Source organism: Priapulus caudatus, unplaced genomic scaffold, assembly GCF_000485595.1.
Source record: "Priapulus caudatus unplaced genomic scaffold, Priapulus_caudatus-5.0.1 Scaffold497, whole genome shotgun sequence".
NCBI classification, from domain to species: domain Eukaryota; kingdom Metazoa; phylum Priapulida; class Priapulimorpha; order Priapulimorphida; family Priapulidae; genus Priapulus; species Priapulus caudatus.
The window spans coordinates 82,208-94,679 of NW_014577558.1; the positions used below are offsets into that span (position 1 = coordinate 82,208).

Here is a 12,472-nt window from a genome sequence, read left to right on the forward strand (position 1 = left end):
CGTGCGCGTGCGCGTGCGCGTGCGCGTGCGTGTGTGTGTGTGTGTGTGTGGTTGAAATCATACAATATTAATTTGATGAATTTAAAGACCGCGCATTTCCTTTATTTCCAGCAGAAATACATAAAATATGGACAGGAAATCCAATGCTATAATTAACCACCACCATGAATATCCACCGATTTTTAAACGTTATTTCTACGATCTGTAAAACATGCGGACTGCAGCTTCAAAAATAGTAATCAATAAACGAAAAGTGATCAAAAAACGATGCAAACAAATAAACGAAAATGAAATACTTGCGCGTAATCTAAAAGCGATCCGTTTTGCTACTAAACATTGCTAAGCGGTACTTATCTCGACTCCATTTTGGTAAGCGGGTTCACATCGTGAACCTGAGAATCTAGCTGCGTAAAGAAGCTAGCAGGGTAAATAAACCAGGCTAGCTTAAAAATGAGGTTGGTTGACAAAAAGTATGCTGCGAACAAATAGCACACGTGTCATAGAAATACGGCGGTGAAGTAATCGAACTTCAGTAAGATGTATTTGCCATCGCTGCTAACATTACTCGCCGATGCAGTGCTGCCATCTGTAAACAAGATACACCGCAGCCAGATGTTTTAATATCGTGACGTCACAAGGGTAGCGTATTTAGTGCAAATATTTGCATCGACGTAACGAGCGTCTGAGCGAAGCGAAATTCACGCGCACGCGATCGCATCAAACCTGTTGCATTAACCAGCCCGTAGCGCAAACCGCGTCTACCTGTGTTGTATTCTACACGTACTTACTGTGCAAACGCATCGAGGCTACATACACGACGAACGACGAGAGCAGAATACCTTACATTCGCAAGCGTAAATACAGAGAAGACATCCGAATCGACATGATCGCGAATACGAGAATTCGAACTGATACGAACCGCCCGCCACGTTATGACGGAGGCGGTGTAGCATGGTATACATCCCACCGTGACAAACGCCCCTCCTTACATTGCGCATGTGCAAAGGTTACTTCCGAGTCATAACTACGACGCGCCTTGCTAGACATGCCTATGCCCATGCGCAATGTACACGGGGGCGTTTTCCCATGGGGGGAGCGTTTACCACGCTACAGCGGCGGCAGGGTAGCGGCCATTTCGCACACATAGCCCAGCGGTCGCGTGTTGAGGTGATCGTGCCACAGTCCCGTCCACAGGTCGATGCAGAGGTAGTTCTGATCGCGGCTGCCCGCCGCCGGCTGGTCGCTCGCCCAGAGCTCGAAATGGATCGGCTCCCCGCTGCCCGCCCACGCCCAGTAGCCCTCGTGTCGCTCGTCGGTGCCGCCCACCCAGAAGTAGTGCGCGTCGGTGCTCGTGTCGTACTCGCGCTTGCGCACGAACTCCTCGTAGAAACGCGAGTGTAGGAAGGCGTTCTCCTCGCGGGTTTCCACGGCGGCCAGCTCGGCGCCGTAATAGTGGCAGACGTCGCGCGCGACGCGCCACGTCGTCGGCAGCGAGTGGAAGCGATAGCAGCTGTTGTTCACCGAGATGAACTCGTCCGGGCATCGCGGCGGTGGCGATGACGACGACGTTGACGATTGCGGTGGAGCGGCGGCGGGACAGGGTCCCGTCTTGTCGCAGTCGCAGTTGACGTGAATCGTCTGCATGCTCTGCGCGCCGTCGTCCGGCGCCGGTGTCCACTGCGCGCCGGAAGCGACGGCGGTGACGGCGGCGACGATGACGATAACTGCCGGTAACGGGATTATCATCACGCTGTGCATTCTGGGAGACGAGAGACTGGGATCGTTAGAGAAGCGTTGTTCCCCGCAGAGATTGCGTTAGCCTATGCTGCCTCGTTTTCCAACGCGCGCGAGCACCCTATACGAATAGAGATAACAGCAAGAGCTATAACAGTGCGAGCATGACAGTGCGCTCACGCGGATTACAAGTCGCGCATACAGATATTACGTGGAAAATAAGAGATTATGGCAAATAAGTACTGATTGCAACGCAATGCGCGAAGTCAGTAACAAATTTGCTCTCCGAGCTAGGAGCTCATGATCAATAGCTTAGCTATTGAGAATGGAAACGGCCGTAAAAAGAGCGAGATTAATTTAGACGCATCTACGAAGAATACACGCACGCACGCATACACACACATGCACGCGCACACATGCGCAGGCACATGCACCCACCTACCCGCGCAGAGATTACATATATACATCAGCACCTACTAGAACAGCTCGATGGACTTCAAGCAAGTTATAGAAAAGATTGGTACGAATCTAATGCGTTTTAGTGACATCCATCCGACAACTTGCGTCAACGCACAGATTCCCAGTACGTGCGTTGTTGCAGGCAATACTCACAGTTCCTTACGAGCGTCAACCACGCAGTCCTGCGATTATTAAATCAGTTCTATACCAGAGATCCGGGGTCACCAGTAGCGTCTGTAACTCTCGACGACAAGGCACTGGTGTGATGTGACGTAAGCTAGTACGCGGGGTCGCCGCTAGGGGTTCGCTGAGCCGATCGGGAACCGATTACATCCGATTTGAAAATTTTTGCAAATTTTTACCGGCGAGATCACTTTCGTTTGTTCGTTTCGAACTGCATGCGTCATCGTGGCTGATGCAAAGTGACGAGTGAGCCGAGATCGCGCCTCTTGTTATTAATCGAAAATGTGAAAGCGTTTGTAGTCGCGCGTCCGAAGTCGTATAGGAATTTCAACGACGTTCGTCACATCGCTCGCGATGAGAATCGGCCGTGACCTCTCACGCGTCGGGTTTCTTTTCACCGTCTATCGTCCATCAGCGCGTTGCGCAAACACGACAATGGTACACGGGTGCATTTGAGAATATTCGAATGATTATATGGCGCTTTCCATATTTGTGTACGCGCGCGCTTGAAAGCTATGAAGCTTTGAATCTATGCGGGGCGTTGTTGACAGACGTCAGTGCACGCATAAATCTTTTATCGTTTATGACGGATCATATATTCGCTACACTAAACTACGCACGCCCGATCTCTATACCCCACGCCATAAAAACAAGCACATTAGTACAGCCATACTAGTACTAGTACTATAAATACTAGTACTATACTACTATACTACTATACTACTATACCACTACTACTCTACTACAATACTACTACTAGTATTAGTACTAGTATTAATATTAGTACTAGTATACCAATAGTAGTATTGGTCAACTGTTATCGTGATGTGCATTTTCAATGCGTCTTACATAATACAGGTCGATTCCGGTGTGAATGCATTTAATTGTATTTGGCAATGTTGGCCAACATATTGTTATTCCACGAATTCTTCTTTTTATTATTATTATTATTTATTATTATTATTCTTTTTCCACAAATTTCTTAGACATGCATCTCCTCCTTAACTATGGTATTAACTTTGGTATTTGTTACCAGATACCTAATTTAATTGTTATAATTATTTACACATCAACGCTACGAAATTTGAACGGCGCCATGACACCCGCGACCGTGCTGCCACCCCGAAAAAGTTGCGTATTTGACAATTTATTTTGCAGGTTACAGACCGAGGTAATCACAAAAGTGCAATTATATTTATACCTAAATGCTATTTAACTGAAACTATATGTCGTTTATAAGATATTACAATCCTTTTGCTTTTAAATAAATAAATAAGAAACACCCTCGGTCTGTAGCCCTTGACTGGAAAGTGGTTTTGTGCAACTTATCAGATCGTGCGCTTTGAGTGGCGCCACCGTCGTTGTAATCAAACTGTAGTCGTTAGTTTTAAAACATTTTTTAATAATATTTCTAATGGTGATTGAACCATGAAACGTTTTATGTAGCGTAATTATAACCTAAATTAGCTGAAAATAACCCTAGAACCTAGAGTAAACTCTCCCTTTAAAATTAAAGGAAGTGCAGTGTGCATTGTAATAAAGGATAACTGAAACAATGCCTGTGCATTGTTGCATATTTCAGCCTGGACAGTGTGACTGTACAGTGCTGCCACCTATCGATCAATAACCATCGCCTGCTACCAACAGAGGGGGGGGGGGTGTGAAACTGTGCACACGGGCGTGTTATGACGTGTTTTTTCGGTCACGTACGGGGCTAACTGATTACGGATAGAAAAAAGCGACGTTGTTGGTTGCTCGGAGAGCAGACTCAGCAGAGTTATTCTGAGTAGAGTCGAATCGAGTCGAGTTAACGAGTACAGTCGTGTCGAGAGGTGCCTGGTACGGTGAGAATGTATTGTTATTGTGATTCCACCAATCTTATCGGCTGCCCGTATTGCCAAATACAGTGTTCGCTCTTGCAGCGAAGACAGCCCTCTAGTTGGTTCTGAACTCGCGATGGGCGGGAGATTTATATTCTCACTTCAGCCCCCCCCCATCGTCACTTTGCATGCTTTGCGAAATACGTGCGAGGTATCGCAGATGGCTGTTGTCATACGCGCAGGGAAATGACATCTGGCGTGCGAGACGTAGAACTGTGATCGTTATCTACGACCGCGCACATTCGACCCCTTACTTATTCATCGCGTATTGATCCCTCGCCGAGTTATTAGGGCGGTGATATATATATTTGCAACAGCCACGAGGCGCTGGCTTTTGCCTGGAAGACAATAATACACTTAGCGTATGGAATGAAAATCGTGTCGCTTCCAGGGAAATGTAAAGTGAAAGCACATAATATCAACGATCGTGAACAGAATTTGTATTTATATTGTTTACTTCTTTGTGTATGCGAAAACTGTCGGGAGTGTTAAATATATTGATTGTGACGAAAATCGTGTCTCTTGCAGATAAATGTGAATTGAAAGCACATGAAAAGAGGGAATGGGGGCATTTCCAGTATCCAAGAAAAAAAAAAATCAGTTCCTACTTTTAAAATAAAATAATAATTCCCATATCAGGTTGACTTCTCTTCCCGAATCATTAAAAATTTATCTGGTATCTGGTTTTCAAATTATTAAAATGGTCTAATACCGCATCTCAAAAATAAGTGGCCCCTTTCAAATAATATCAATGATAGTAAAATAAAACTTATTAAAAAAATTATTTTGTTGTATACCATCAGGAGTAGATAATAGGGAATTCCCTATTATCTAGTCCTGATACCATTGATCTCTATATGCGAAAACTGTCGATTGTGTGCAGATGCTTGACGCCGCATAACCGATGAGCCTGTAGCGGGTCATGTGTCATCCAGTCCCATTTAATTAATTAATTTGGCCTAATTAGTTGTTTTCTTCGTGTAGGTACAACGCGAACACGAACACGAACGATAAACTCTACGGCTTAGTTACGCGTGATCTCAAGTCACCTGGCAGCGCCATCTACAGTGAACTTGATAACGCAGCATTCGAATATTTTGACAGGTATAATAATGATCAGCTAGTCCTGGTACTTTGATCTATTTTACTAGTTATAGTAATAAGTACAGTTGACCGGAGACATCTTCTCTCTATCTTTCTTCATCACTTTGCTTACATTTACTCGCTCTCTTTCCCTTTCCTTCCCTTACTTACCTCGTCTTCCTCTCATCCTCCTATTCAATCTCGTCAGATTGCTTCTCTCAATTTCTTTCCTCTCACGCACTTATAAAACCGCGATTAATATTTTTAATTTTGAAGTTGCTAGTATCGAATTATCATCTTTAATAAGTGAAAAAATAATTTTGCACTCTTTCTAATTTGAGCACGCACCTGCGCGCGCGTGTGTGTTGTGTGCACATCCGCGCGTGTGTTATTATGTGTGTACGCGCATGTGTGTGAGGTGGTTGTGTGCAATGTGCGTGCGTGCGTGCTTCACTAACCCACTAACGTTAACGTTCCCTACCGTTATTCACTAAACATGTAATTGTCGCACTCCTCTACTCCCTTTAGACATATTAGGGTCACTATTTATATCGGGACTGATTTTTCCAGTGTACAAGTAACACAAATAGAAAAAGAAAATTGATAGACAAGAAATAGTTACATCTGTACTTTGAAATATGACACGGTGAATTTTAAATATTTCTAGAACAAACTATTGTGTATATATGACATTTCCCAACGTTTCACTGACTTGTATAACAATATGCACGATATCATAGCATACCAAGTCGAAAATACTCGATTGGTGAGACGTAACTGTTTACTCAGAACAATAATCCATTTCTTCGTTAGAAATCATTGTAACATAACGAAACTTTTCAGACTTAATCGACGCGAGGTGGCAGCAGCGTCCAGCTACGATAGACCGCAAATCCCGCCCAACACGCAGCTAGTGAAAGCTATGATGGGGCTGTGGAAACCCTACCTGAGGCAACGCCGCAGCACGATAAAAGAAACACTGCGCATGAATTAGACCACGCCACGCACTGACACATCGCAGTGACATCTCACTCGCACACGCGGGACACCACTTCCGCGCGACACAGTAACATGAAACAATGACTCAAGCGAAACGACCGGCAGTGTCGACCCGCTAGGTAGCGCCAACAGACGGTGACGGAGAGCAAGACCCAGTCTCTTGGTGACGCGCGGCTGGAACTTGTCAAAGTTACGATAGAACAAAGTGCTAATAGCACCACAACCTTGGTGTTTGTACTAGAACTGGACTACAGCGTTGCCGCCTTCCATGTATTGTTGCACGTGTGTCTGTCTACCCCGCACATAATATTATACAAACCCGTAAGTCGTGCACAAGCGTGCATACGCGGTGATAAATATTCGATTAAAGTTCGCAGAATCTATAACCGTTGGGTGAAGAATCGCTCTTTGTACATCAGTTCGTGGTGAGAATCTAATCGATAAACGGTTTTCGGTAATATCGGCTAATACTAACGCTTTGTTGTTTTGTTTTGTTTCCTTGGGTGCATAGGATTAGTGGATTTCGGTTGTGAATCTGTTTTTTAGGAATAGTTGCGAGTTTGCTCGATTTTCAATTTAAACTAAGGAATGAGGTGAATTAATTTAGATGAGCTATACCTTAAATAAAAATACAACGTTGTTGAAAATAATGACGCAGCTTTGCTGTATTTGTTAGCATTGGCATTTCGCGAGTTATACATTTAAACGGTGTGTGGAATGCGTGCACTTCTCTCTCTTTCTCTCTCCCTCTCTTCCTCTCTTTCCCTCTCTCTCTCACTCTCTCTTTCGCTTTGTGTGTGTATGGGGGGGGGTACATGTGTGTGTGTGTGTGTGTGTGTGTGTTTGTGTGATGTGGTGTGGTGTGTTTAGTGTGTGTGTGTGGTGTTGTTGTGTGCTGCGTGTGTGTGTGTGTGCGTGGTGTGTTTATGTGCGTGCGTTGCGTGCGGTGCGTCGTCGTGTGTGTGTGGTGTGTGTGTGTGTGGTGTGTGTGTTGTGTGTGTGTGTGTGGTGGTGTGTGTGGTGTGTGTGTGTGTGTGTGCGCGTACATTTGTGCTATGTATACGTATGCTTTTACTACCTGTTTACATTGACAACTAACATATTTCTGAAAGTTATTCTTGTTATATATCTGCTATTTTAGGTGTAGATGGGCTTTTTACGTTATTACATGTAATTAATGGAGAACTATATCTACAGTTCCAGTTATCGGCGGCGCTTGCAGCGCCCCTTGTTCAACTATTACAGGAAATATCAATATGCGGAATTGTTTGCATTACCGTAAAAATATTGACGCGTGAAAAAGGACATTTTACACTTTATTGTATTAGCTGGGCAATTTAGCTCGTGTGTACACACGTTGCTAGCGTAGGCCGTCGTCAATTATGTGAAAAGGAAATCTGAAAACTGGACAATCTAACTATAATTAATGTGGCAACATATGCAGCCTGTTAGGCTAGACGACGGGTGACAAATTACAATTTCAAATTTTGTAACACATGCATTGAAAATAAACTTTCTCAAATTCCTTTCGACGTTTTCATTTCGGCTTCATTCGATAATCGTATGTCTCGGTGCGTTGCGCATAATTTAAGAACAAATTCAGCAGAAATTCTGAGTTTTACGTCTAATATTCGTTGAATTATTGCCGACTGCACTCGTCCCAACGAGTCAATTAAGCGTATGAGTTTTAAATTGTTTTGCGTAATTTGTGTGACGTCTATTCGCGACCCCATGGGTAATATAATCGTTGGTGTTTATGAAGTGGAACATTCAGTACAATTAGCAATAATGATATATAACAAACGATATAGATTAATATACTAACGCGATATTAATATATATATTATTATATATATATATTTATATATATTATATAATATGGTATTATATGTGATAAGCACGTGGGCGGTAAGTGTAATTCGCATTAAGTTCACAAGTGTGCAAAAGTCTGTGGTGAGCATATAAATGCTCGAATAGATTTCATCTCAATGACCTCAATGCGTTTGTTCAGTCTATATATTAAATTTCCGAATACATGCAAAACCATTTAATTAATTAGACGTGTGAGCACAATCACTGTAAGAATACACGACAACGCACACCACACACAGACACAACACCAGAGACCACACACAACACAGCACACACACACAACACACACAACAACACACACACACAACACCACACACATAACATGTTTAGCACAACACACACACACACACCACACACAACACACACAAACACACACGGAACACACACCACACACAGCACACACACACACACACAGCACAACAGCGTAGACACACACACACACACACACACACACAACACACCACACACCACACACGACACACACACACACACACACGTTACACACACACACACACCCACACACACACACACACACACACACAGTTATATACACACACACACACACACACAAGACACACACACACACACACACACACACACACACACAGAGACACACACACACACACCACACATACAGCACTACACACACATACACACAACACACACCACAAACACACACACCACACCACTCACACACACACACACAAACACACACACCACACACCACACGACAGACACACACACCTCACTACCACACACACACACACAGAGACACACACACACACCAACACACACACACACACATACACACACATACACCAACACAACACACACAAACACACCCCAAAACCAACACCACACACACACTCACACACACACACACACACACACACACACACACAGACACACACACACACACACACACACACCACACACACACTCTCACACACACACACACAACATACACACACCATCCACACACACACACACACAGACACACGATCACTGTTACACACACACACCACACACACAACACACACAACTCACACACATCACAACACACACACTAACACACACCACACACACCACACATCACGTTACACACACACACTTCACTCACCACACACACACACACACACACACACAACAATACACAACACCACACACACACACACAATACACACACACACACACACACACCACAACATACACACACACACACACACCACATCAACACACACAACACACACCACACATACACCACACACACCACACCACACACACACATCCACAGCACACACACACACACACACACACAACACACCACACGAGCACACACGTATACACACACCACGACTACACACACGACACACACACACACACACACATACACACGACACACATCACAACACATACACACACACACACACAGCTTACACACACAGCCACACACACACACCCACCACACATAACAACACACACACACACACGACACACATACACACACAACGACACACACCACATACACACACAACACACAACACCACACAACACAGCACGCACACACACACACACGCCACACACACACACACCCACACACGTATACACCACATTTACTCACACACACACACACCACACAACACACACACACACCACGTATACAACACACGACACACAACACACACCACACCACACACACACACCGCACGTATACACACCACACACACACCACACTACACACAACACCACACACACAACAACCAACACACAGTATACACACACACCCACACACTCACACTACACACACACACACACACACAATACACACACACCACATCACACAACACACATACACACCACACACCCACATACACGACACACACACACACACACACACACACAACACACACACACACCAACACACTACACACATACACACGACACACACATCACACACACACACGACATACACACACACACACACACACACACCACACACTACACACACGCACACACACAGCACACCCACACACACACACACACACACACACACACGTATACACACACCATACTCACACACACACACACACACACACACACACACACACACATGACACACGTATACACACACACACACACACAGCACACACACACACACACACGCACGTATACACAACAACACACACACACACACACACACACACACGTATACCCCACCACACACAACCACTCACACCACACACACACACCACCACACACCACACACATACGACGACATACACAACATACACACTATAACACACACCACCACACACACACACACACACACACACACACACACATACACACACACACACACACACACACACACACACACAACACACAGACAGCACCACACACACACACACACACAGCACACACACAGACACATACACGACACACACACCACGCACACGAGCGCGCGGTCGGGGACGATACACTCAAAAATCCCGCGGAGGTCTTGCCAGTGTGGGCTAACGTTGTTTTAAGATTTCGCTAATCTATGAGAAGCAGCTGCGTATACTACGGCCTCGCATAATAATGAACATCTCTTTAGTTATGACTGCATCAGCCATAATTATGCATCTTCTCGCATAAGAACAAAGACACGCCGAACAGAATGATGAGAAGATCAAAACAAACATACAAAGAAACAGATCATGCATGCATGCAAGCGATAGAATATAATAAATAAATATATACGAACGAAATAAATAAATAATAAATTAATGATAACGAGCATCATAATAACTTAAATAAGATAAACATAATAAAGAAGCATTCAAACAACATCAAACAAACATTCATTCTATTAACGGATACCTGTTGCCTGAGCGTGACTGATTGAAATCACTACCTTATTTGTGTTCCGATTCTAACGCTCGTATAAAATTAGTCATGGTATTCATCACGGACTATATGAATATATTAGGGTAACATATATTATACGTACACACTGCGCGCTGTGCACACACACACACCACACCACACAACAACACACATACACACACACACGACACACACAACAACACACACACACACACACACACACACACACAACACACACACACCACACACACACACACACACACACACACGATCAGGCACACACACACACACACAACACACACATATATTATTATATATAATGATATATTATAATATATATAGATATAAGAGAGAGAGAGAGAGAGAGAAGAGCGAGAAGACGAGAGAGAATATAAGCAGAGAGGCCAGAGAGATGAGGAGAGGGATTAGAGAGAGATGATGAGAGAGAGAGAGCAGAGAGAGAGCAGAGAGAGAGAGAAAGAATAAGAGGAGGGCCATAAGCAGACGCCGACGCATATAATGCGGCGCGCGGCTATGTGTGCGCTTCGCGGAGAGATCCATACTGCTAGATAGCAAATGCATACATCTACACCTGTACGCACATGTGCACGCAAACAAAGTTTATAATGTAGAGGTAGCTAAAATAGAGAATACAAATTGACATACGTCTGCGAACATGCGCGCGTACTCGTGACACGAACTAACACCAATAAATCGGACCTGTAATTGTGATCATATATGTCATATTTTCTACGAGAGGATTTACGTGAGTGAAACCCAACAAATCCAAGTTGTCTTCGCGTGATCCACCCACGCAGACAAGCTTCCACTAGTTTGTCTTGACACTATTGATGACTGAGCCTGAAACACGACCCCTTCACTGACGCTGTCGCTTCGTAATGGATTCGATAATTACTTATAATGGCCCTGTCACACATGACGATTGTAGCCAGCGTATGCCGGACGTATAAAAATTTGGTGAATACGCGCGCGTACGTCGAATGACAGTTATGGGTACATTCTTTTGTATAAGTTGAGAGCACGCTGAAGCCGCTGAAGCCGCTGCAAGGTCACGCCTGAACGCACGCTGGTGATACGTCGTAGTACGGCGAGGTTGTCTAAATGTTTTTAGCATGCTCAAAATTTTCCGACGTATGCAGCGTTATGCCCATACGATCCGCATACGCGCGGCCATAAGGTGTAGTAAGTATGAGATCGTTGACACACGTTTCACCACACGTTACGTGTAAGTTACTCATAAGGTCGACAATACGTTAGAAATAACGGTTCTAGCGGTACCCAAAACTTATTTCATAACTTAGTGCGCCCTGCTCACACCATGACGATTTAGCCTGCGTATGCGGACGGTATTAAAATTTGGGTGAAACGGCTGG

General features: G+C 44.5%; 2 protein-coding genes across 2 annotated transcripts in view; one reads left to right on the top strand and one right to left on the bottom strand.

The window, feature by feature from the left end:
* LOC106811029 overlaps positions 1-6,988 on the top strand; it is a 31,752-nt gene extending 24,764 nt beyond the window's left edge. Inside the window, exons 3-4 of the mRNA XM_014814546.1 lie at positions 5,241-5,360; positions 6,183-6,988. Of these exons, the coding sequence (XP_014670032.1) occupies positions 5,241-5,360; positions 6,183-6,333 (271 nt within the window). The 3' untranslated portion in view covers positions 6,334-6,988. The remainder of the gene's footprint in view (positions 1-5,240; positions 5,361-6,182) is intronic.
* Positions 77-1,924, bottom strand: LOC106811028 (macrophage mannose receptor 1-like). Its single transcript, XM_014814545.1, has one exon. The coding sequence runs from the start codon at positions 1,756-1,758 to the stop codon at positions 1,108-1,110; it is 651 nt and encodes a 216-aa protein (XP_014670031.1). The 5' UTR covers positions 1,759-1,924; the 3' UTR covers positions 77-1,107.
* Positions 6,989-12,472: the final 5,484 nt, after the last annotated feature.